Source organism: Sorex araneus, chromosome X (assembly GCF_027595985.1).
Source record: "Sorex araneus isolate mSorAra2 chromosome X, mSorAra2.pri, whole genome shotgun sequence".
NCBI classification, from domain to species: Eukaryota; Metazoa; Chordata; class Mammalia; order Eulipotyphla; family Soricidae; genus Sorex; species Sorex araneus.
The window spans coordinates 275,296,189-275,323,998 of NC_073313.1; the positions used below are offsets into that span (position 1 = coordinate 275,296,189).

Genomic DNA, 27,810 nt, shown 5'->3' on the forward strand with positions numbered 1-27,810 from the left:
TGGGAATAATTTTCAAATTTGCAGCAGGTATAAAACAATTCTGTACTATTTCTATTTCTGATTATTTACAAGCACTATCAAAAGGTTAAAGACAAAAGTTCTATTGCATGTTAATCAGGTTTTGAATGGCAGCTTTTCAATAGAATAAAATAGATATATACAAAATAAGATAAAGTACTTCATCCAGTTTGAAACACTTCTTTTTTAGTCCACATATACTTGGAATAACCTTGTATTAAATCTCTGATGCAACTTTCTATATTCAAGAGAAAACCTTTCCAGGAAAAGTCTCTGGTAAACAGTAGCACAGATGAGCACAATGCAATGATTCGCTGTTATTTCCAGACTCTATAAAATCCCAATGCTATTGCCAGGCAAGTAAACACCGAGGCTGTGAAAAGAAAAAAACATGTTACAGGTCATGTATCATTATTTCACAGAGACAAAGTAAGGAACTACAGAGAAACAATATTACCTACAGACTAATGAAAAACGACGACACCCTCTATCAAAATCTATAGAACATATCAAAAGCAGTAAAAACTATAGTAATACACCAAATCTACATAAAAGAGAAAAATTTAAAAGCAATTTAACCTTACATTAAAAGGAACTATAAATCAAAACAAAAGAAGCAAAGAAAATCAAATTCAGTAGAATGAAAATATAACACTAGAGTTGTGATAAATGAAATAGAAAATATAAAAGGTCAAACTTAAACTGGTTCTTTGAAAAGTTAAATTTGGTTGGTAACCCTTTATTACTGAAAACAAAATTAGTAAAAACAAAATTAAGGCAAATTTATAACATGTTGCAGAAATAGAGAATCATTAAGAGGTTAATTACTATAATAAGTGGAACACCATTCACCCCTATGGGTTATTTTTGTCTGTTTTTTTTGTGTATTTTTGGCCACACCTGGCAGTACCCAGGGCTTCCTCCTGGCTTTGTGCTTAGGGATCACTTCCAGAGGAGGTCAAGGGACCATATGAAGTGCAGCAGATCAAACCTGGGTTGCCTGCATGCAAGGCAGGTGCCCTACCCACTGTGTATCACTCCAGCGCCACATTATGGGTAAAATTTGAGGTGATTATGTTAAGTGAAATAAGAGAAAAACTGGATAATTTTACTCATAAGTGGCATATATAAAACAAAGCAAATGAACAGTTTCAACTCTCAGACTCTTAACAAATCCTAGTTATGAGAGGAAAGGGAAGTGGATGCCAAAAGCAGGTGGGCGAAGCACACCTGGCAGTTGTCAGGAGCTTCTGCCATCATGGTGTTCGCTCCTACTGGTTCTGGGGATCAAATCCAGGCCTGCATCTAAAGCCACTGCTCCAGCACACTGAGCTATCTCTCTGGCACTCTTGAAAATATAGTTTTAATTTTTTTGGTGGAAAGCTGGGTTACACTTGATAGTCTGCAGTTGCTATGCTCAGAAGTGACCCCTCATGGTGCTCAGAGGATGATAAATGGTGCAGGGAACACATTGCAGTTTGCCACAAGCAAGGCGTGTTCTCTACTTCCTTATAGTGTCTCTCTCTGGCAACCCACGGTATCATTTTGATGCTGGAGAATGGTGCAAGAACTTTAGTGCTGGGTACAGTATAGTATATAATCAAATTTTAAAGCTATAGTCCTGAAAGTTATTAAGTGTTGTAGGTTAATGGTATATCAAAAAAAGAGAAAATGATCTAAAATATCAAAAATTAGAGAATATTAAAACAGCAAAATACCACATTATTATACACAAAGGAAACTTCCTAAGACTCAGTAGATTTTAGCAGAAGAGAAGGGCCAGAATAAAGTGACATGATTTAATCAATACGTTAAAAAGAAAATGAACCAATACTACACTATCCAATTTGGTTATTATTAGACTGGAAGGAGAGAGAAATTTTCCAGGAAGCAAAAGCACAGTACTAACCTGAAAAAAAAATGGTTTTAAGTTGAAACAAAATATGAAAATAGAAATGTCAATGGAAAGGTGAAAACCCCAATTGACCTCTAGTACTACTTATATTACAAGATCAATCAAAGGAGAAATAAAAACATACCTAGAGTCAAATGTGACATAAAAACTACAGGAAAGAGCAAAGTAACTTAAGTAGGGAAGAGTTAAAAAAATTAGACATTTTTTCCAGACATAAGAAAATTGCAGGGCTGGAGCTATGATAGCACAGCGGGTAAGGCATTTGCCTTGCATGTGGCCGACCCGGGTACAATTCCCAGCATCCCTTATAGTCCCCCGAGTACCACCAGGAGTAATCCCTGAGTGCAGAGCCAGGAGAAACCTCTGTGCATCACCGGATGTGACCCAAAAAGAAAAAAGAAAAGAAAAGAAAACTGCAGAAAAACAAATCTAATTTTGTATCTAAAGGCACTAGAAAAAAAAAAAGTCCGAAAGTGAAAAATAATCCAAAACTAATACAAGGAAGAAAATCATACAGATCAAAGCAGAAAGAGATGAAAGAGTCACTTAAAAGACCAAAAAGGTGCTGAAGAGATAGTATAGTGGGTAGAGCTCTTGCCTTACACATGGCAAACCTGGGTTTCCACTCCCAGCATCACAAATGGTACCCCAAGCCCCACCAAGAATGATCCCTGCACACAGAGCCAATATTGACCCTGAGCACAGGTGGTGTGTGCCCCCTCTTCCCCTCAAAGAAAAGTCAATGAAAGAGCTGGTTCTCTGAAAAGACAAAATTAACAATCTTTATATTAGATTCCAAGGAGAAACAAAGGCTCAAATATAAATACTCATATATTATATGCCAACAAACTCTACAACTCAGAAGAAATGCATACATTTCTAGTAACGTACAACTGTCAAAGACAATGAATATGAAACAAATTTAAGTCTTGAATCAGGATAAAAAGAAATATGAATAGACTAAATGGTAAAGAGATGATTATTTTTGTTTGTTTTATGGACCACACCCGGTGAAGCTCAGAGGTTACTCCTAGCTCAGCATTTTGTAATTACTTCTGGGAGCTGGAGCCATAATATAGTGAGTAAGGAGTTTGTCTGCAGGCTGCCAACCAGGATATCCCATATAGTCTCCTGATTTTGCCAGAATTCCTGGGCAGAGCTAGGAATAACCCCTGAGCATTGCTGGGTGTGACCCAAAAATTTAAGGGAAAAAAAAAAGGAGTAACTTCTGGCAGTGCTCAGGGATCATAAGGAATGCTGGGAATGGAAGTTGGCTAAGTGCAAGACAAGTGTTCTACCCCACTGTACTATCCCTTGCTACAGTTTCAAAGAAAAGTTCAAGTGTTGAAGATTTTCCTGGTGAATTATGTTCAAAGATTTAAGACATGTACTTTCAAAGGTGGGGGCCTGGGGGGGGGGAATTTAATCTCCTCCCCCAAATTAGAAAGAAGTACTTCTAATCTTATTTTATTACGATCCTAATAATACTTTCCGCCGCTGCTGCCGCCGCTTGAGCAAGATCGCGGAGCTCAAATGAACTACATTGGACACCAGCAGCCCACTGAAATACCTCCAGACTGTGAACTCAGAGTTTACCCCATGCTGCGATGGCGGGGCAGGGTATTTCTCTTTTTTTTCTTTCTCTCTCAACCCTTCCCTCCTGGGCACAGCATAGCAGTCGGGGCTTTTTGAGCACAAAATGGAGACACCAGCGCAGCTGCTGCGGGACCTGTGGGAGATGCGGGGGGGGGGGGGGGGAATTACCAGCTCTTCCCCCTGCTGATACTTAAGCCCAGCGGACCCACATGCGCGTCCTTTCCGCCGCTGCTGCCGCTCGAGCAAGATCGCATGAGCTCAAATGAACTACATTGGACACCAGCAGCCCACTGAAATACCTCCAGACTGTGAACTCAGAGTTTACCCCAGGCTGCGACAGCGGGGAAGGGTTTCTCTCTCTAGGCTTTTCCATCTTATGAGCACCACAAAAGGGGAGTAAAAGCTTGCAGTGATGTAATTTCTGGCAGAATTTTCCCTGGACTTTATACAGAAATCCTAATATCTCCTAATTGTCAGCAATATGAAATGGTTCCTTTTTAGCGGGTCGGACTTTGGGGGCAAAATCCAAACAAGAATAGTGAGTCATTTGTTGAAATATTGAAGGTAATCAAAGTAGCAGGCATCTCTCTAGACTGTAAACTAAGCCATAACCCCACGCCGGCCGAGGAGAAGAAATATCCTTCTTTCTCGGAAAGAAATGCAGCGTGGTGTCAGCCATATTATGGAATCTGGAAACCAACTAGACCACTTTTGGTCCCAGAAACTGCTTGCACACATGCTGCTAGACTGTCAACTAAGCCAAAGCCCCACGCCGGCTGAGGACAGGAAATAACCCTCTTTCTCAGTTTTTTTTTTCCCTTTGTCGGGCGGTGTGGCATCCGTCATATTATGAGGATTACTAAGCAGGCATGAACTCGGTAGCTCGGGAAGGAGGGGGAAAAAAAAAGGCTATGTACTTGGAACAGCGGGACTTAATATTTCTCCATTCTCAGCAATGGAAAACTAATTATCAAATGCTTCCTTGGCAGTAGGACTGTCTTTTTTTTGGGGGGAAACCCCAACAACAATAGTGAGTTTTATGTTGAAACATGGAATGTAATCAAGGTAAAGAGAAAACGAAGTGAAATTTATCACTTACGTGGGCGAGGGCTGGGGGGCGGGAGGTATACTGGGGTTGGTGGTGGAATATGGGCACTGGTGAAGGGAAGGGTGTTTGAGTATTGTATAACTAAGACATAACCCTGAGAACTTTGTAACCTTCCACATGGTGATTCAATATAATTAATTAAAAAAATCCTAATAATAAAATCAATAAGGACAACATACTAAACTACAATATGTCAGTTTCTCCCAAAATATCAACAACCCAAATAATACATCAAAAGATAACATACCATGATGTAGTAGGGTTTATTCTAAAGATGAAAGGATGATTTCATGTTTGCAAATTAATCAATGTAATATATACACCACATTAATAAAAAGGATAAAAATAATCTCCATAAAGAGGATGTGATGAAACTCACCACCTCTTTATAATAAACCTTTTTTTTGTTTTGAACCACAGCCACATCTGGTGGTGCTTGGGGAGCCGGATGTGGTGCCTGGGGTTGATCCAGGGCCAGCTGTGTCCAAGGCAAACACCTTACTCCATTCTAGCTCTCCAGCCTGATAAACTCTCATCAAACATGTGTACAGAATAAAAAATACCTGAATGTAAAAGGCTACCTATGGCAAGCTCACAGATAATAAATATTATAGTCAAAGGTTAAAAATTTATAATTGTGTTCAGACAAGGACCCACCTGAACCACTTTTTAATTCAATGCAATATTGGGCCTGAAGAATTAGACAAAAAAGAAAAAATAAAAGGTATACCAAATCAAAAAGAATTAAAGCTGTCAATAATTACAGGGGACAATGCTATATTTAGAAGACCCAAATGACTCCAAGAACTGTTAGAATTAATGAATTTAGTAAAGTATTATAAAAATCTACAGCATTTCTGTACAGTAAAACAAACTACTGGGAAAAAAAAGATAAGAATTTTATTTACAACTACACCAGAAAGAATGTCAGGAATAAATTTAACCAAGGAGGTCAAATTGTATACTAAAAACTATCAAGATGCTGATAAAAGAAACTAAAGAATGCACATAAAAATGCAGTTTGGAAAAATATGATTAAAATGTTCCATCCTGTGCAAAACAATTTACAGATTCAAAACAGTGCATCATAATTTCAATTTTTTTTTATAGAAATAGAACAGTAAAATTTGTATGAAACTAAAAAGCCAAAACAACACAAAAAATAAAGAATGCTCCCTTGGGGTTGGAGAGATAATACAGCTAGGAGGGCACCTGCTTTGCATGTGGCCAATCTAGGTTTGATTCCCGGCATCCTACATGGTCCTCCAACCATTTCCAGGAGCAATTCCTGAGTGCAGAATCAGGACTAATCCTGAACATCGAAGGATGTGGTCCAAAACAAAATAAAAAGAATTATCTCTTATTTTCAACTGTCTTATAAAGCTATAGTAATGGTACTAGCATATAGGGAAAAAACCTCCAATAGAACAGAGAGCCAGAAATAACCCCAAACATTTATGGTCAATTAATTTACTACCAGGAGGAAACAATATACAGTGGGTATATTTTCTTCACTTAATGGTTAGTTTCTTCAATGAATGGTGCTGGGAAAATGAGACACCTATATGAATAAGAAGACCACTATGTTAAGCAAAATGCAAAAAGTATCTCAAAATGAATTTAAAGACTTGAATGTACGACTTGCAATGATAAAGCTCCTGGAAGAAAGCATAGGTAGTAAGCTCTTTAGCAATGTGTCTGGATGAAAGGCAAGTGACTGAACGGGAGAAGACACATACAATAGAGGCTACAAAGGGTCAACATCCAAAGTATATTGAAGAGGCTCTGATTAGACTGTTTATCACAGATATACCGATGGTAACATACCAAAAAAGGTATTTATCACATTTATCAGAAAAATTTAAGTAACTAATGAGTTATCAACTCATAACTGGTTAAAATGGCTATTGTTAAAAAAAAGGCAAGAAATAACAGTTGGCAAGAATGTGAAGAAAAGGAAACCCACGCTATTGGAAGAAATATCAAATAGCATAAGTATTATGGAAAATGATAACATTCAAAAGTGAATGGTAACAATAATCTATGATCCTCTATTCTATTGCTGGGTGTCTAAAGAATACAAAGACCACTAAATTGAAAAGATATGGAAATAACCTTGACTACTGACTAAAGGTGTGACATGTGTATATGCAAATAAAATTTACTTAAACACATGGAATACTACTCAACAATAAAATTATCTTGCTATCTGTGATGACATGGATTTTGAGGGTATTATGCCAGTGAAGCAAGTTAGGAGAAAAACAAATACAAATGATTTTTATTTTGTGGAATGTAAAGAAACCCCCAAACAAACAAGAACAAGTCAAAAACAAACTCGTGGAGTGGAAAGATAGTACAGCAGATAGGGTACCGCTGTGCAGGCGGCTGGCCAGAGGCCAGTCCCTGGCACCAAAAATGGTTCCCTAAGCCCTGCCAGGAGTGATCCCCCAGAATTGTTAGGTGTGGCTCCCTCCAAAACAAAATAAGTAAATAAGAATTCCAAGTGAACGCATACACATATGACTTGACGGTTCAGCACAGACTGGACTGCAGTATACCACAATGGTCCAAATAGGCTATACTACATTACCTATATGTGTGATAATTTATAACTTATCTTGACTTGTGTAAGTAGTAACAATGCATTTCTCAGAATGTATTTACTGTCACTAAGCAATGCATGACTATGCAGAGAATAGACTGGTGGTTATCAGAGGGTAAGTTAAAGATAAAGACAGTCAATAGGTTGGAGGGATATGTAGTGGGTAATATGTTTGCCTTGCAAGCTGCTGACCTGGGTTTCATCCCTGGCACCATGTATGGTCCCCTGAGCACCACCAGGAGTCACCCCTGAGCACAGAGTTAGGAAGTCCTGAAAAAGCTTGAGTAAGCCTTACTTATACCCTGAGTAAATTGGGTAATGATCTAAAACAAAAAAAACATAGTCAATACTAAGAAAGCAGACTTTTGTGGTCATCATAATGCAGTTATATATGTCAAATTATAATGCTATATGCCTGAAAAATTTTATGTATAAACCAGTGATGTCTCAAAATAAAATCTTACAAATTACTATTATAGAAGAAAACTATCATTAGCCTTTGACTTAAAAAATTGTAGTCTCTAAACACTACTGTAAACCTAAATGACACAGACTTATACTAAATTCTAGTTATTATTTTTTAAATGTTTAAAATGAAAGAGCCTAGAAAAATATTAATACTAAGAGCAAATATGGCTCAGGCTTACTCCTGGTTTTGTGCTCCGGGATCACTATTGACTAGGTTCAGGACCTTATGTGGTGCCTGATCCAACCATGGTCGGCCACAAGCAAGTCGAAGTATCTTAACCCTTGCACTATCTCTCCAGTCCCTTTTTTTTTTTAAAGTAGTGCTTTACTAGAACACTTCCTAACTCCTTAGGGATGTTGTAACTGAGTCAAATTACATGGCACTTAAAGGGACTCTGTTAGAAATCAACCATCTAATTTTGTGTAGTATATGTATTTGAATCAGCTGGGCTCAACGTAAGAGGTAATTTTCTGCCCTTCTCTTTCCCTTCCTTCCCTTGCCTGTGATGACGAGGGGTGCCAGCATCACACTGCTCTAGGGACTGCATATTTGGTTACAGTGCCAGGGACCACAAACAGCAGTCCAAGCGGCACTCGTGGTCATATCTGAAAGGCTGGCAAGGTTCTCTCCCATCCCAGCTATTCTTTTTTGATTTTTAGTAATACACAGTTGTACCCCTATCATTTTATTTTTTATTATTTATATATCATTTTATATTTCCTGGGCTGGAGCGATAGCACAGCAGGTAGGGCGTTTGCCTTGCACACAGCCGACCCAGGTTCAATTCCTCTGCCTTTCTTGGAGAGCCTGGCAAGCTACTGAGAGTATCTCACCCACAAGGAAGAGCCTGGCAAGTTACCTATGGCGTATTTAATATGCCAAAAACAGTAACAAGTCTCACAATGGAGACATTACTGGTGCCCGCTCAAGCAAATCGATGAGCAATGGGGTGACAGTGACAGATTTATATTTCCTGGACTGGAGTGGTACACAGGAGATAGGGCATTTGCCTTGCATGTGGCAGACCTGGGTTCGATTCTTCCGTCCCTCTCAGAGAGCCTGGCAAGCTACCAAGAGTTTCCCTCCTGCACGGCAGAACCTGGCAAGCTCTACCCGTGGTTATTTGATATACCAAAAACAGTAACAAGTCTCACAATGGAGATGTTACTGGTACCCACTCAAGCAAATCGATGAGCAACGGGACAGTGCGACAGTGCAGTACAGTGCAGATATTTCCTATCATTTTACATTATTAGAAACCCATATACTTTTTGCTAATAGGAAACTGAAGTATCCATTAAATAATATTGCCTTTTGTTCAACTTAAATTCTTTAAGCACTGTAGGGGACTAAGTAATAAAGGAAAGCTAGAATAACAGATTCTTCACTTTTGCTTCTGCGCTAGCCAGTGACTGGGAGGCAGGACCTGATAGGCCTGAACACCAAATGACTATCACTAGCAAACCTCCTTACCTGCAAGATAACGAATTGTCTCAAGCTTGTTAGATTCCATCAGTGTTTTTAAAGAAGCAATTTCAGTATCAATTTTATTACCGGTCTCTGAAATAATACTTCTGGTTTTGGTATCCTACAAAATAAGAATAAATAAGACAACTATTATCCTTACATGTATGTATTATTTGCTCATTTCTGAGCTAATGATGCTTTACACAAATTTTTGTCTAGTTGCAAAGCACCCTGATAAAAAGAAAATGACAGTTCAGTAGAGGCTGGCCTGCATATACCATGGTGGTCCCAACAGACTAGACTATGTTGTGTGATAAGTTTATAACCACCTTGATTTGTGTAAGTACTAACAATGCATTTAAAACTGACAAAAACTACAAACTAACATTACAAACATTACAAACTGACAAAAACTATACCTTCTATTTTGTTATATGGAGAATTATTTTTTTAGTTTTCACTCAATTAGAACTTTCTTGCCCTCTGACTGAGTAACCTGCTTAACGGCCATGATCCCAGAGACTCAGAAACAAATCTCAGAACCCAGCGCCTTTTGGCAGAAATACGTCTGAACTTCTCATTAGGTTACCAGCACCGGGCCACCCCAGGTGGGAAAAGGTGCTGTCCCTCTGTCTATTCCCCCAGAAGCTCGGTGGCTGCCATCTTCCTCGGTGGACAGTCATGTATGAGCCAGCAGTGATGAGACACGTGGGGCCTCACGGGATGGGGGTGGACCGGTCCTTTCCTCCCTCGTCCCAACGAGACCCCAAGTTGCTGCCCAAGAATAGCCCCTCTGGCTACTGATCAAGCTGCTTAACAGCCATGATCCCAGAGACTCAGAAACAAATCTCGGAACCCAGTGGCTTTTGGCAAAAATCCCTCCAGATTTAATTATTAAAATTTCAGAATTCCAACATCATATGCTATTCATAATCAGCAATAGAAAATAAATTGTCTAATGTTGCCTTTTCAGCAGATCTGAGTGTTGGGGTAAAATCCCAAATAGTAATGGTGGGTTTGGTGTTGAAATACTGAATGTAATCAAAGTAGAGAGAGAGTAATGTAGAAATCATCTGCCACACAGATAGGGGTAGGGTGTGGGATGGGGGTATACTGAGGTTTTTGGTGGTGGAAAATGTGCACGGGTGTTTCATCACTGTATGACCGAAACTTAAACTCAAAAGCTTTGTAACTGCTCTCATGGTGATTCAATAAATAAAGTTATTAAAAAAAAACCCAGAACTTTATTTTAAATAATTTACATTTAAAGTTTAATACTAAAAATATTTAAATCTATATTAAAATGTAAATGAAAGATAATTTCATTGAAAAAATTTTTTTCTTTAGTCAATGTGAAGTTGCAAAGTTATTTGTGATAGGTTCAGGCGTAGAATGTTTCAATTCTGCTTCACCAGGGTCCACTTCCCTCCACCAACCCCTTCCCACCCCCACTGTCTCCCACCCACCAGTCTGAGCACTCCCTCTTTATCAGATAAAGGTCATCCTTCAGGTATGCTTTTTCTTATTTTTATTTATTTTTATTTTTTTTGCTTTTTGGGTCACACCCAGAGACACTCAGGAATTACTCCTGGCAGTGCTCAGGGGACCATATGGGATGCTGGGAATAGAACCTGGGTTGGCCTCATGCAAGGCAAACACCCTAACCACTGTGCTATCGCTCCAGCCCCATACACGTATGCTTTTTCTTCAGAATGAACTGCACAGACTATTCTGTGTTCATCCTCCACACCACATGCTCCAACCCTGAATGACTAGGATCCACTAAGAATAGGGCTTGTGTGGCTACTTGCCCGTTTCCACAACTGTTCAACTGCCCTCAAGAGGCTTTCTCTCTCCGATTAGTGCCCAAGGGTACAGATAGGGATAAGGCACCTTCACAAGATACAATGAGGATGACATGCCAGATGGCATCTTCCAGAAGTGGAACAGAGCCAGCAATGACATAGCAATTCTGGATGAAAATGACTCACATAGAGCAGCAAAGATTAGGAGAGAGAGCATCTGATCATTTCACACATAATCTCTATCAGTGATTTTGTAAACTACTTTTTAGCATTAACACCTTGTGGGCAATTTGTACTTAAAGTTTCAGAGTATGGTATTTGATCCTTAACTGTCTAAGAGGATAAACCATACACAAAATTCTAACCCCAGAACTACCATAAAGTCCTAAGACAGCATAGTTAAAACTGTAAAAAATATTTAAAATAAAATAGAAAGCACTGTGGCACTGTGGTCCCATTGTTCATCGATTTGCTCAAGTGGGTACCAGTAACATCTCCATTGTAAGACTTGTTACTGTTTGTGGCATATCGAATATGCCATGGGTAGCTTGCCAGGCTCTGCCGTGTGGGCAGGATACTCTTGGTAGCTTGCTGGGCTCTCTGAGAGGGGCAGAGGAACTGAATCCGGGTCGGCTGCATGCAAGGCAAATGCCCTACCGCTGCTCTATATACACCACCCAGTCCAGAATATAATATAAAAAATAAAAAATATATATATATATAAAATAAAAAAATGTATCAGAGGGCTGGAGAAATAGTACAGGGGCTAGTTATGATGCGTGCCTTGCATGTGGCTGACCCTAGTTCAATTCCTGGAACTGCAGATGACCTTTAAGCACTACCAGGAGTAAGCACTGAGCAGAGTCAGGTATGGCCTCAAAAACAAAAGGACAAAACAAATTTTTTTTCTGCAAAAGAAAAACCCAACCATTTCCTTGAACTTATTAAAGGAAATGGCAGAAATTCCCATTGGGTAACACAAACGCTATGTGAGTAAGGGTCTGAGGGAAAAAGAATAAAGACGATGGTACTTAGAGGCAGAAAGTCAACTCAAGACTTTTTGATTTTCTTGCTTATCACCATTATCTGGCCAAGAGAACAGGAGGCTTGGAAGGAGAAACTGCCAAATCCTATTAAGTTACAGTAAATTCTCACTTAAAATCTTTGATAGGTTCTTGGAAACCGAGTTTAAGTGAAAGAATGAATACATGACAAAAACAGGTTCTCATTATTTTATTCACTACTGATCAGGATTGTTTCTTTCCGTAATGACAAAATTAGATGGAATGAAATAAATGAAATCATGTTACTGGAGGCACTGGCTCCATGTGAAATAAAGAGAACTTCTACCAAATCCTTTCAGAAAAGCAATAAGCTGAGTGAAAGAGCTGGGTTTTACTGAAGTCAGAAAAATAAATGGATACAATTTAGGATTATTGAGGAGGTAAACAGAAGTTAAGTGTGGAGTTTAGAATGTAGGTTCATATCCTGGCTTTACCAATGATTAACTGTTTGCCAAGTTTCCAAATTGTGTATCCTCATTTTCCAAATTGATAGGAAACCTTACAGATGATGATATCAAAATAAACATAAATAAAAATATCTGTCCTGGGGCTGGAGTGATAGCACAGTGGGTAGGGTGTTGCCTTGCACATGGCCAACCCGGGTTTGATTCCCATCATCCCATATGGTTCCCTGAGCACCACCAGGAGTGATTCCTGAGTGCAAAGCCAGGAGTAACCCCTGAACATCGCCACGAGTGACCCAAAAAGAAAAAAAAAGTCTGTCCTATAATAAACATTTGATAAATACAATTTCAAAAAAGAGGATAGGGGGTGGGGTGAGATTGTGCCACACCCAACAGTGCTCAGGGCTAACTCCTGGTTCTGTGCTCTGGGATCACTTACGGTGGTGCTTGGAAGACTATTGCAGTGCTAGGGATCAAACCAGGGTTGGCTGCCTTAATCTTTGACTATCTCTCCAAGATAATTCTTTAACTGGATAATTCTTTAATTGGATCTATTTAAATGCTAATTGTGGGTCCTTGTCTTAAAAAGTACTTCTAGGAACAACTTAATTTTAAAATGTATGCCACCTGAAAAACTTGATTCTCGTTCAAGTGCTACCAGCCACCTGGTGGCAATTTTTCCCAGAGTTCTGGCTGATTGTAAAGCTATGATAAAACCATGAGTTTTCAAGGGCTATCTTTTTAAAGCTCAAACTTATAAAATGATAGCACATAAAAGCACATACATAAGGAAAAGCAGTTGTATGAAAGATTTTTACATACTAGCTTACTTTATTGGTGAATTCTGTAGTTGCTTCCATAAGTTTCTTTTCTTGATCTGTAAACTAAAGAAATGATGCATCAGGAAGTTAACTGAAAGCTAAATGTGATTAAAAATGAATGAGTAATCAAGAAAGTACATTTAAAAGCACACTACCATATCAGTCACTCTGCTCCTTTCTAAGTTGATGTCCAGTTTATTATCTGCTCTGATTCGACTGGTTTCATTCTTAAAGAAAACAAATTATTTTTTAAGTGATTTTATAATGAGTTTTTTCTCTAAAACTACTAAAATATTTTGAAGTGAGGAAAAAACGTTTCACTTACTATCAGTTGTTGCTTAACTTGCTCTAATTCAATTTTCATTTTCTAGGTATAAGGGAGGTTACATTAAATTAGCATTAAGATAAAAACCCCATACTACTAAAATATCAGATTAGGATTAGGAAGTATTAGACAATCTATATTTCTAATATAGAATTTGATTAAAAATAAATGCAGGGCCAGACCGGTTGTGCAGTATAGGGTCAAAGCACTTGTTTTGCATTTGGCTGACCACAGTACAATCGCCGGCACTGCCTCTGGTCCTCCGAGCTCAGAGCTGGAGTAATCCCAAGCACTGAGCAGGGAGAAGCTCCCGAGCACCACTGGGAGAGCCCGAGTGCAACCCCTACACTCAAAATGCAACAAAGGAGTAATATTTTATCTTTTCCAGAAAATAATACTTCTGAACAAAAAAATACAAATGTATTTGTGCTCTAGTATTCTACTTTGGAAAATAAAATTCTAAACCTAATAATCAGTAACAACAAAACTCTGATTTAATTAAAAACATTTGTCTTAGGTGTTGAAAACTATTAGTACAAAAATAAAATGGAGGAGGTGGGTTGGGGAGGGACTGAAAAATAAAATAAAATGGAAAGTGTTACATTATTTACAATCAATATGCTATAAACTTTACCAAAACTTTATATAAAGAGCTTAAAAAAATCTCGTGACTTTTATGGCTAAGCATATGGTAACTTTCATCTAAAAACATAATAACCACAAAAATTCACCAAATTGGTGAATTCTTGTTACTTTGTTAGTAAAAAATTGAAAGCTCTATCACCTGGTTTTCTTCTCTCAGATTTGCAAATTCACTTTTCTCTAGGATAACCATGTCTTTCCTGATGGAGTCCAAATGAGCCATTAGCTGTTGTACCGTTATTTCCTAGAAAGCACAATTAAAATAACTTAGTGACCTATGGTGGGATTCCTACCACTTGAGACTGACCTCCTTTTGTTAAATAGGCAAGTGCCACCAGAAACTGTTTGGATTCATTACGTGGCTAATTTTGAATTGACTTGTGGTCGTGCTGTGTTCAGAAACCTGTTATTGTTGCCCAATTTTTTGAGCCCCCGCCCCCATTCAGTTATGCGACCCCATATGGGGTTGCAACCCATAATTTAGTAAGTTAGGAATTATAGGATGACATTCCTTTATTTGGAATTGTTTAATAAACTTGATTAAGATATAAGCCATAATACTGTTTGACTAAGTAATAAAATGTAAAAGTGAAACCTATATATCTGAAATATTTAAATGAAAAGAACATGAGATTCAAGGAAGAAGTATTTCTCAGTGAAGAGAAGTAAGTACCTGAATCTTTTTATTCATAGTACCCCTGCCTATGCTTGCTTAACTTTGAAGAATTCTCAACAAACAATGTTTTAAAATGTTTTTCAATACCCAGATACAAAGGATTTTTTTTCTTGACTGAGGTATTTTCTATGATGAGAAAATTCCAGGCCACTGAAGTAGTATAACACAGTAAGTAGAAGTATGGCTTAAATAATTATCTTATCAGCACAACATAATTAAGTTCCTGGGTATCTACTTCTTTACTGGCATTACAAAGACTATGTGAGGGGAGAGGTGGTCACTGGAATTAGTTTAAGATGGTGATGTAGGAATCGCTCGGCTCACCTCCCAGAGAAAGATCAAATGTATGACCAACTGTTATCTAATAAAACATTCTCCCTAAAAAAGATCCACGACGGGAACACTGCCTCCACAAGAGGACGAAAGGAGTAGGAGAGTAGAGACTTTGGTTTGAAAAGAAAGCCCACCCCAAACACAGCGACTCACATGTGGAGGAATCGCACAGATACGGATCCTCCCTGGAGGGAGGAGCGTGTGTGGTGTGCTTTGCCCGCCCCTTGGGACCTGCTGGAAAGACACGTCTACCGTCTACCTTTGAGAACCAAAGGAGCATGTGAACAAGAGACAAAGACGGAGGGGGGGGTGTGTGGACAGAGAGCTCCTACTCTCTGTGCTGGGTGAAAGTGGAAACTCACCCAGGGGTGCAGTGCAAATAAGGAATTTGAGAAACGTATGTCTTATGTGAAGACTCATTCTAAGCAAATGCAGGGTTGGGGGCAGGAGTAGGGGCCAGGGATGACTGGAACTCATTCTGGGGCAAAGGCAAGGATAGTGTCCTTTGGTGCCTTTGCCCCTGAACACTGCTGGGTGTGGCCGCCAAACAAAAACACCCCCAAACAAGACTCTGGAGACAATGCTAAGTAAGTTATCAAACAAAGACAAAGGGAGAGAGCAAGAAACAGGAACAACAAAAATAATCAAGAAAATGGCCATAGACATCATCACCTTATTAATAATCATTTCACATATAAATATCTTAAATTCTTCAATCTTGAACTGAGACAGGACTTATTTGATTAATGCCTAGAAGGAACCTTACAGATGTAAAGATGACCAGACGAAAAGCTGAAGAGATGGAAAAAGTTATTCCACTCAAGTGAAATGAAGAGAAAGATGATAAAATGGATAAAACATTTTTAAAACAAAGTCTTAAGTAAAGACAAGGATATTAAGATAAAAGTATCAACCTAAATAAGAGTATATATTAATTATAAATATTTATTCAACTATTAACCCAATAAGAATATGTAATAACTATAAATATTTATTTAACTAACCATCACACCTACACATATAAAGCAGATGTAATTGGCCTAAAGAGACAAACTGACAGCAACATAATAGTAGGGGACTTTTAATACCCGACTTACACCTATGGATATATCATTCAGACAGAAAAAAAAAAAATTGGCCTTAAATAACACTTTGGGGACCATATGGAATGCTGGTGATTGAACCTGGGTCAGCTGCAGGCAAGGCAAGTGCCCTACCCGCTGTACTACCACTTGTGCCCATCAGTGGACACTCCGAACACTTAAGACTCAACAAATATAAACGGAACAGAACATTCCATCCAAATGCACATTCTTCTTAAGTGCAGACTGACATAGTTCAGGATAGAGACTATGTTTTAGACCACCGGAGAAGATCCAATAAGTTTAAGAAGGCTGGAAGACCCACAGAACACAACTTTGTCAATTACAAGACAACCACAAGCTACTGAGTAACTTTCGAGTCAACAAAGAAATCTAAGAGGAAATTAAAAAACACCTTGAGACCAACGAAAAATAGGCATTTAATACATCAAAAAATACAGGACGAAGCAAAATCAGATCTAATAGGGAAAGTTCTTAGTGATACAGGCCTATCTCAAGTGACAAGTAGTATCTCAAAACTTTCAAAAATATTGAACGTAAAGAATATAGAAAAAGAACAAATACAGTTAAAAGTTTGCAGAGAAAGGAAATAATAAAGATGAGAAAATAATACCTGAAACTAAAATAATGAGTTTGCTGTGTTTCAATATAAAAAGGTTCTACATGATATTTATAAGGTTTTGCTTTGCTAGGATTTCTTTTTAATTGATTTAAATACAATTGAGTCAGGCATACATTGCTCCAACACTAATCCCACTGCCAGTGTGATCTTCTTAGGGATTAACATTTTCTAGAAATTATTTAGGGTCTGGAGCTATATAGTACAGCACATAGGGTGTTTGCCTTGCAAGTGGTCAACCTGGGTTCGATCCCCAGTATCCCATATGGTTCCCTGAGCACTGACAGAAGTAATTCCTGGCACAGTCAGGAGTAACCCCTGAGCACTGCTGGTGTGGGCCAAAAATAAATAAGCCAAAAAAAATTACTTAAGGTAGGTTTCAAGAAAATGTAACTCTCAACTACACACTAGGGTTCTCAATACTAGGAGCGGAGACTGGAGTCAGTGGGTACAGCCTTGCATGAGAGGTCCTGGGTCCGTCACTAGACCACAAAAGAAAGAAACCACTAACTGCAAACTCCTCCCTTTCCCCAGTCCATTAATAAAATATTTTTTTTAAAAAAGAAGAGGAGGGAAATAAAAACCTAAAGAACAGGACCACTAGTGGGACTACAGTTTTCAGTCAAACTTGTAATGGAAGTCACTGCTGCTATTACAGTCCTCTGTTGATACATATGGGGAAGAAAGACCATTTCAAAACTGATTTAACTTTTCAAAAATAGGCTGTAACAGGTCTAGACACATGACTAAAAGTGACTCAGATTTAATGGGCACGGAATGCACACATCTTCAAAATCAATTACCAGATACTACAGTAAGCATAAAACAGAGGCAAAAATGAGAGTCTGGCCACCAAGGTTAGAGTCCAAGATGGACCAGCAAATGGAAACAGTGAGAGTACCTACATATTAGTTACTTTGAAGATTAGATGATTAAGCATGTAAACAGTACTTGGCTCACGGTTAGCATTCAAGTGCGGGCAACCATCACCGCTGGAGCTAAGACAGTCTGACTCCAGTTTTTTACTCGGGGAAAACTGCCTTAAATGTTAATTCTAGGGACCAGAGCACAGAATAGTTCATAGGGCACTTGCCTTAAGCATGACCAACCGGAGTTTAATCCCCAGCATCCCATATGGTCCCTCATCCCATAGCATCCCATCAGGAGTAATCCTCGAGAAGAGAGCCAGGAATAACCCCTGAGCATCTCCAGGTGTGGCCATAAAACAAACAAAAAAAACCCAGCTGAATATTAATTCTACTGTAGCACTGTCATCCCATTGTTCATTGATTTGCTCGAGCGGGCACCAGTAACGTCTCCATTGTGAGACTTCTTGTTACTGTTTCTGGCATACAGAATATGCTATGCCGTGTGGGCGGGATACTCTCAGTAGCTTGCCGGGCTCTTCGAGAGGGACGGAGGGATCGAACCCAGACTGGCTGAGTGCAAAGCAAACACTTTACCCACTATTGCTCCCGTCCATTAATTCTACTACATATTAAAAAGCATTTTCTGCTGTATTTATGTAAATCTTCTACACAGTTATCACAGTCCTGAGACTACTACATAGGAGAGCTGAAAATGTAATTACAGATATTTCTTGTGCTGTCTGAACCTCATAAGTGATTGCACTATGACCCAAATAACCTCTTTTCATTATTTTCCTCCTTTAAATAGTTTGTAACTAAAAAAAACCCCTATAAAACAGCAGTCATCCATATTAAAAAACCTAAAGTAGAAAAATATTGTCCAGTATTAGTCAAATCTATTAAAAGTACGATGACTGAAACTACTATAGAAGTGTTTTTATTTTCATAGAGATTATCTCAGATTTGTATTTTTTTGTCTTTAGAAAGAAAGATGTAGATATTGTGTGGAAAATGGATGAGCAGACAGATAAGGTTTCGAAAAGAACTGTCCAAAGCTAATGTCCCAGGTGATAAAAATGAAGACATTACCTGCTGAGCTTGGGTGACCATCTCTTTATAGATGGTATCCAGGCTGACATTTGATAAAGTGGTTAATGCCGATACAATTGTTTCTGCCTGTGCTTTGTCAAATCCTGGAAACAGATAGTTACATTTTTAATGTACATTAGGATAGATACTATGACTTTCTTGACACTTAAATTGCTATACACTTTATTTATTTTAATTGAATCACTGTGTGATATAAATAATTGAGTTTCAGTCATACAATGATCAAATACCCATCCCTCCACCGGTGTGCATTTTCCACCACCAGTGTTCCCAATATCCCTCCTGCCCCCCCTCTGCCAGCATCGGTGGCAGGCACCTTCCTTCTTACTCTCTACTGTCGGGCATGATGGTTTGCAATACAGATTGAAACATGGTTCTGATTTGGCAGGAGAGAGTAGAGGGGAGGTCCCTTGCCCTGCACATGGCAGACCTGGGTTGGACTTGCCACACTTCAGATGATCTTTCAAGGTCTGCCAGCAGGTCCAGGAGCAAGCCCAGAGCTCTGTCAGCTGTGGCTTCTCCCAAATGACAATGACAAGTTTGATACACACTCTAAATTGCTCTCAAAAAGATTTTACGGTTTTGGTTTGTTTTTTTTCTATACCTGGAGGCGTTCAGGGTTTTCTCCTGGCTTTGTGATCACTCCTGGCAGGCTCTGTGGGGGATGGGATGCTGGGGATTGAACCCAGGTTTTTTCATGCAATACCAGGAACAATTTTTATTTTCATTTTTATTATTTAATTTGGGGTAAGTAGAATGCAAGGCAAGCATCTGAGCCCCCGTACTGAAAAATATTTCACTGTATAGACAATATTTGTATAGTCCTAACTAGGTAATTTATTTAAATTTTTTAATTGAATCACCATGAGTTAGTTATTCATGATTGAATTTCAAGAGTACAGTGTTCCAACAATCCCTCCATCAGTGTCCACTTCCCTTCACCAATTACCCAGTTTCCCTCCTGACCGAGCCTGCTTGTATGAGGCACTTTTTTCTTTCTCCTTTTCCTTCCCCTCCTGCCCTGCTATCAGGCACTGTGGTTTACAATACTGTTACCGATAGGATATCATACATATCACTTCACCTCCTTTCAGATTGACTAGGTAATTTATTATGAATGCTGTTCATTTATTATTTTTTTTCAAGAGGTGCCTGTGTGTCTCACCATGTGTTTCCAAGTCCTGAACCAACGCATGGGTATCAAAAGTTAACTTTCTTTGTCCCAGAGGAGTTATGTCCACACGCCTCACATCGTAGCCTTCTTTGGTCGTGGTGGTTAAGAAGTCTGAAAATAAAGAACGATGTTTTAAAATTTCCTTTACTCACTAATGGAAAGCTCACACTTCAAAGTCTAGAGAATTTTCCTGTCTATTAATAATGCAGTTTCAGCTCTTCTATGTACGAATTCTGTAATCTCAAGATAACGGATTCCTCTAAGCTCCCACCTCTGTCTCCAACAGTCTGCATACATAGTATTTCACCTCTTCCTTGTTATTCAAAAATATTCTGTTAAGAGTTTAAGAGATCATAAGTATCATAGGCTTTGGCTATCAGTGTCTCTTTTGACTGGAACAGAGACTGTCTGACTCACTTAAGTGCTCAATTTTCCTATCTATTGATACCCATGACAACTTTATTTTTGGTTTTCTGGGTCAGCAATGCTCAGGGGTCACTCCTGGCTCTACACTCAGAAATTAATCCTGGTGGTGCTTGGGGGACCACATGGGACGCCAAACATTGAGCCTGGGTCCTCCGAGTGCAAGGCCAATGGCCTACTATTGAGAAATATATTGGAGTTAACAGAAACGTGCTTGGCAATATTTCTCCATAAACCCTCTATTCAAATACCCTATTCTAATTTTCCTTTGCGGCCCTGATTTGATCTCACATTTGGGAAGTATGTTGCTGTACTGCTCAGCTACATTCCTAGGCCTCCAGTAATACCCCACTTCTACTCCAGCAGGAGTAGGTCCTTTCCCACACATGCTAATACATTTTACCCAAAAGTTTAACATTTAAAATATAATTTTTGTTTGTGGTTTCTGGGCCACACCCAGTAGTGCTCAGGGTTAACTCCTGGCTCTGCACTCAGGAATCACTCCTGGTGGGCTGGAGGCCCATGTGCGATGCCAGGGATGGAAGCCGGGTAGACACCTTACCCACTGTACTATCTCGCTCTAAAATACGAATTTTTAAATAAAAATTATTAAAAATATTAAAGGTCGAAAGCTTCGCCCAGATACTTTACTACGTAGTTAAGTAAGAACTTGCGCTTAATATGGTGATGTACTTTGCAGCATGATGCGCACTTCAAAGTCCAGGCCCTGAGCACTGGGGCCAGAAAGCGCACCGCGGGAAGGGCGCTTGCCTGCGAGAGACCAACCTGGGTTGGATCCCGGGAGCCCCACTCGTCACTGGGTGTGACCCCCAAAGAAATCAAAACAAACCTCGGCCCGCACCCAGTAACCCAAGCCGGGGCGGGGCGTGTGGGGGCGTGGGGGACGCGAGCCACTCCCGGCCCGCTGGGGAGCGGGTCTGAGCGGCCGCCGGAGTCAACCAAGCCTTCCGCCACGGCCTCCGGGAACCTATCAATCGAGCCTTTGCTACTGCTTCCGGGAATCAATCAATCAACCGGCTCCGGAGTCAATCAGCCCCGCGGCCGCGCCCGCCCCGCAGACGCGGCCCGGCCTCGGCCGCCGCCGCCGCCCGCACGGGCCGCCCCTCACCTCTGCGCAGGGCCGGGGGGAAGCTGAGCCCGCGAAGCGCTGGGCGCCGGCGCCCCCCTCCGCATTCCCTCCGCAGCAGCCTCCCGAGCCGGCGGCTCCACATCCCTCCGGGCTGTCCGCGGCGAGAGGGATGCGCAGGCCCCTGGGTAACGTAGTCCTGCCGCCAAAGACCCCGGGAAATGTAGTTTCCGGATGCGGCCGGCGGCGAGGCCCACCCGAGATCTCGCGAGACTGGCCCCGCGGAGGCGCGCGCGCTCGTGCCCGCCCGCGGAAACTGCACCTCAGCTGTGCCCCGCCGGCGCTCGTCTCACGGCAGCAAAGACCGGCTTCGATATAAAGGCCCCCTGGACAGCCAGCAGCCGGTGCACCCTAGGACCAGCGGGGGACACCTGGACGGAAAGCTCCCGAGCGCTGGCTGCGCATGGCGGGCCGCGCAGGGCCTTCTGGGAAATGTAGTCGCGCCAGCGCCGTTTGCGGGCTCCCCTTCGCCCTCTGCTGCTGCGGAGGAGAAGGACAGATGCCGCTTGGCTCAGTTCTTTGGGGCAGAACCACCTGGGCACTTACCCTTCCTAGAGCTCACTCCAAATTTTGCTCCACATACTAAAGTCCTGTCACTGTCATCCCGTTGCTCATCGATTTGTTCAAGCAGGCACCAGTAACGTCTCTCATTGTGAGACTTATTGTTACTGGTTTTTGGCATATCGAATACACCATGGGTAGCTTGCCAGGCTCTGCCTTGAGGGACTTAAGTCCTATGAAAAAAAAAAAATTAGTGATGGGGTTTCAATGAACTTAAAAATGATCAGTGAGTCCTCAGATGATATGTAATTGTTGTGTGGATGACTTGATTATTTTCACAAAGTTGTGAACAGTTAACCACTAGACTTCCCTTTTTTTTAAATTTATTTTTTTAGAGCATTACAAATTCCCTCCTGATCGGATTTTAGTCCCACAGTATTCCAACACCCATCCTTCCTTCCACCAGTGTGAATTTCCCATCACCAGTGTCCCCAGGTTCCCTCCCATCACCCTCCCACTCCACCCCAAGTCTCCCTCTTTGGTAGGCGCTTCTCATATATCTCTCTCGGTCTCTGTCTGTCTCTGTGTGTCACTGTCTCTCTGTCTCTCTCTGTGTCTCTCTGTCCCCCCCCATCTGTTTCTCCTCTTTTGGGTATTGTGGTTTGCAATATTGATACTGAAAAGTTATTAAGAATATCTCGTACCTACTTTAACCCTCAGATCTTGTCAGGCATGATTATTTCTAGCTATTATTGTTATAATGATCTCTATCTTACCTACCCTCAGCCCCCCTCCCCCTTGTGGTTAATTCTAACCATTGACCAGTCTTCCTAACCCCTGTTTTCCCTGGCCATGAATTTTATTCTTCTACTGTATGTATATATATATGCGTATATATAAATATATATAAATATATACGCATATATAATATATGATAAATGAATGCAGTCATTCTATATTTGTCCCTTTCCTTCTTTTTTTTTTAAATTTTATTGAATCACCATGTGGAGGGTTACATAGTTCTCAGGATTATGTCGGTTATACAATTCTCAAACACCCTTCCCTTCACCAGTGCCCATCTTCCATCACCAACCCCCCCAGTATACCTGCCGCCCCCTCCCACCTCCCCAGTCCCCACCCTTGTACATGATAAGTTTCCCTTCGTTTATGCCTTATCTCGATTACATTCCATGTTTCAACACACAACTCACTACCGTTGTTGGGGTTTCCCCCAAAAAAGGAAAGCAGTCCTATTGCCAAGGAGGCATTTGATAGTTCTCCACTGCTAAGAATATAGAGATTTTAAGTCCCGCTGTTTGTTACATAACTTTTCTTTTTCCCCCTTGCCCCGCGCCACCGAGTTCACGCCTGTTTAGTAATCGCCACGCTGCCTGACAAGGGAAAAAAACCCGAAAAGCATGGTTATTTCCCGTCATTGGCAGGCGTGGGGCTCTGGCTTAGTTGATAGACTAGTAGAGTGTCTGCAAGCAGTTTCTGGAACCGAAGGGCTTGCGCTGATATCGGCTCCAGCTCGAGATTCCACCAGCGTCCCACTGTTCCATGTACATAATTTTTCCCCTTATATCCCATTCCCACGCCACCAGGTCTGTTTGCTTAATGGACATCACACTGTAGTTGACGACATGCCGCGTTTCTTCCCGAGAAAGAAGAAAATTTCTTCTCAGCCGGTGTGGGGATATAGCTTAGTTCAGTCTAGAGAGATGGCTACCACTTTGATTGCCTTCAATATTTCAGCAACAGACTTACTATTCTTGTTAGGATCTCCCACAAAAGTCCGACCCATTAAAAAGGGACATATTACATATTGCTGATGCTAAGATGACATTAGGTCGCGCGGCCCGCGGTTTTGGGTTTCTGTATAAAGTCCAGGGAAAGTACAACCAGAAATAACATCACTACAAACTTTTACCCTTTTATGGTGCTCATAAGATGGAGAAGCCTAGAGAGAGGCTCGGCGTCTCCATTTTGCGCTCAGGAAAACCTCGAATCCTGCGCTGTGCTCAGGAGGGAGGAGTGGAGAGAGAGAGAGGTTAAAAGACTTGGGGGATGCCCGGTTCCCACTGTTTCAGCGCACCGTGGGGTCTCTGGTCCCATGCCGGAATTAGTTCAGTGGGCTGTTTGGAGTCCAAGGGCGCTTCCTTGGGCTCTTCCATCATGCTCGCTCCACAGCAGGGTCCAAAGTTGTCCCTTTCCTTCTGACTCATTTCACTAAGCATGATATTCTCCATGTCCATCCATTTATAGCCAATTTCATGACTTCATTTTTCTTGAAAGCTGCATAGTATTCCATTGTGTATCCATAGTTTCTTTATCCATTCATCTGTTCTTGGGTACTCAGGTTGTGTAAATCTCCACTCGCTTGGAGCTGTGTAATCCCCTCTCAAGTGGGGATTACACACAAAAGGATGTTCTCAGGCTCTCTCTCTCTTTCGCTGCCCCCGTTCCGTACTCTCAAGCCGCTTCTCCACCTGGGACAGCTGTTGCCTTGGACTGATGAAGGAAGAACGAGGGCCAAGCTGGTTAGTTGCTGTTTATTCAATCTCTCATCTCTCCCAGCTCTCTCCAACCCCCTCTTTCTCTCTGTGTGTGTCTGTCTCTTTCTAACTGTGCAATTCTTTCTTCCCACTGTCTCCATCTCCTCTATCTCTCTCTCTCTGTTGTCTCTCCTCTTCTCTCCTTCTCTTTCAAACACCCGTTTCTCCCCACAGCCACTCTTTTATCTCTTTCACCATGCCTCCTCAACCACACCTCCCCATTGGAAGCGCAATCAAAAATGTTTTTCTAGACCACCTGCAGCCCACAAAGTCAAAACAGCCCTTAAGTTATGTTTCTCCTGTCCTTAGACCAGCAACTTAATTAACATCTTTAATTCTACTTCCTAATATTTACCATTCTGTATGAACACAGTAATAGACACTTTCAGGCTTATAGGGTGACTCTCCAGGGGACATCTTGCTACAGACTCATAGTACTCAGGCCGGATCAATCATTCCTAACCCTAGCAGGGTCCAAATATAGTTATTACTCTTTGGATCATGACAGAATTTGTCCATGACCAAGCGCTTAACTTATAGTTTAGCATTAGGGCACTTTGGCCAGGCCCGTTTCGATGCCAAGAGTAGCTCATAGCCACCGCTCACCGCTTTGTCCTTCCAGTCCCATGTCGGGACCCTGATTTTGGGGATCTAGGAAGTAAGGGCACTTGAGGCTTGAGTCAAGAGAGCAGATGTCCAGAAGGTAAGATTATCTGGAGTCAATCAACTCCCAAGCCACAGGCTTGTCTTTTCAACTGTCTTCCTGTATCCGTACAAAAAGCAATTGCTCTGAAGTAATGGTGCAAAGAAAAGAGAAAGAATATTTACAATTCAGAGTCTGATCAGGAGACAAAGGTAATTGACAGGTTGGGGGGCAATCAAACACAAGCTCCCAGTGGCCGGGGGGAAGCTGCAAATCAACATTATCCTACAGAGGTTGTTTCCAGATTCTGGATATGGTGGATATCCTACATTCTAAGCATCAAGGTACGTGAAAAAGATAACATGGAATTCCTGCCAGCAAAGACTTTAACAGTTCATGAATGAAATAGAAATAGCTATTAAATTTATTTTTTAAAAAAGATAGCCCTCAGCTCCATATCCCCAGAACCACCCTGTCCCCCCTCCAAAATACGCTCTTCCCAGTAGTGACCACTGAGCATAGAGTTAGGGGTAAGCCTTGAACACTGGGAGATGTAAACCAAAAGAAAATGTTTTATAAAATTGTTAATTTTCTCATTTGTCTTTTAGGATAAAGAAGATGATGCATATAAAAATTAATTGCAGTAATCATACAAATATCCAATAAACAGCTATTTTTATTTGTTATTATTTTTACATTGCCCTATGTTGTGAGATTATTCTTCATGGTCTTTCCTGATTCTGCTTGTCTTTTAATATGGACTTGGTTTTAAAGGAAGTTTGTATGGTGAATAGCCTTAGAAATTATGGCATCTTCTGGAGTTAAGGGCTTCATACTATTATTTATAAATAATATCCCTTCCATATCCCTATTTATAAAAATTGGATTATTTTTAACCTCTGAGTTCTTATCAGTGAGGTAGTCTGCCCATCTGGGAGTTCAGGCTGAGGGAAACTTCACAAATATACAGAGAGCTGTGCCATGAGTCAGTATTTCTTTTGTTTTTGGCCAAAGAGTCTGGAACATCCATACAACTGAGATAGGCTAAATTCCTTCACATTTTTTGACAATCATGGACCTTCTCTGGACTTTGAAAGAAATTTCATCTTAAACTTTACTCAGATATTCTGTCACACCCAGCGATGCTCAGGGGTTACTCTTGGCTCTGCAATCAAATTATTCCTGGTGGTACTCGGGGAATCCTATGGGATGCCGGAGATCAAACCCAGGTTGACCGCGTGCAAGGCAGTCACTCCGGCCCCCACACTCAGAAATTCTTGAGTCCCAACATGGTTGAAGTCTAGATGTGAGAATGTAATGAATGGAGTTCAACAACTATTTGGCGCTGGCTCCACAGGAGGCCTTAAGTCACTCCTAGAAGAGGTCGTCATCTTTCTTTAGCACAGAAACCAGCCGAGGACCACATAAGCCTTATCAAAGCCCCTTTCCTCAGCTTCTTGCTCAGGATTTCACGGATCCTGGCGAGGCTTCCCACAGGCTTCCCTACGGGCGTCTTGGTGCTGTGGGGACTTGGTCATCTTATGCTTGATCAGCAACTATGCTTGCTTACTGGCTCTCATGCCACCCGGATGATCCTGCACATCGAAAGTGGATTTTCTTGTGCTAATGGGTCTTTGAGTATTTGATGAAAGATTTGGATACAAAACCCAGGTGCTTAAGAGTTTAAATTTGGGGACCAGAGCGATAGTGCGGCATATAGGGTGTTTGCTTTGCACGTGGACTCAGGTTCAATACCCAGTACCCCAGTAACCCAGTACTCTGAACACTGCCAAGAGTGATCCCTCAGCATAGAGCCAGGTAACGAGCTCTGAGCACTGCCATGTGTAGGCCAAAACCCAACACAATGTATAAGAATTTATATTTTATTATATAGTTCAAAAAGCTGGGTTTGATTCCTTCAAGATGAGTCACGAATTAGTCTCTGGTGCAGACTACCACGCCCTGGATGCCTCCAGTGTTTGATGGTCTGGTCTTGTCCCTTTCAAAGATTCACCTTTCCTAATCTGGAACCTTCTTTAGCTGAGAGGAACCCTGCCATCTACGTCCTTGCTGGGGCTTGCTGCTGTCACTGGGTCTCTCTGTACCCTCGCTGTTTCCTGTCATGCTATGCTGGCTTTTCTTAGTTTCTGGCTGTGCTGGAGTGAGACTCCTGTGCTCAGTGCCTTGTTGCTGTTCGGGTATAAGGGCTCTGCCTAATTCGGCTTCCATATCTTGGCTTTTTCTGACTCAGACTTCCTTTTTTTTTTCTTTCAGGAGATTCAGGTGATTTATTTGGCCACAACTTTTGTTCTTTTGGATGTGTGCTAGTCTCAGTGGTGTGAGGTGGTATCTCATGGTTGTTTTGATCTGCATCTCCCTGATGATTAGTGATGTAGAGCACTTCTTCATGTGCCTTTT

General features: G+C 41.0%; 1 protein-coding gene across 4 annotated transcripts; it reads right to left on the minus strand.

The window, feature by feature from the left end:
* Window positions 1-28: 28 nt before the first annotated feature.
* Window positions 29-22,075, minus strand: CCDC90B (coiled-coil domain containing 90B). Of its 4 annotated transcripts, none has more exons than XM_055120286.1 (9): window positions 21,676-22,075; window positions 20,115-20,234; window positions 18,929-19,032; window positions 14,382-14,483; window positions 13,598-13,639; window positions 13,428-13,499; window positions 13,282-13,328; window positions 9,185-9,299; window positions 29-391 (listed from the first exon to the last, which is right to left on the minus strand). In XM_055120286.1, the coding sequence occupies exons 1-8, from the start codon at window positions 21,776-21,778 to the stop codon at window positions 9,233-9,235; spliced, it is 657 nt and encodes a 218-aa protein (XP_054976261.1). In that variant the 5' UTR covers window positions 21,779-22,075; the 3' UTR covers window positions 29-391; window positions 9,185-9,232. The 4 variants fall into 4 exon arrangements, with proteins under 4 accessions (XP_054976261.1, XP_004621223.3, XP_054976262.1 ...); XM_004621166.3 differs by having other exon boundaries at window positions 13,282-13,335; window positions 21,676-22,061; XM_055120287.1 differs by lacking the exon at window positions 18,929-19,032 and having other exon boundaries at window positions 13,282-13,335; window positions 21,676-21,805.
* Window positions 22,076-27,810: the final 5,735 nt, after the last annotated feature.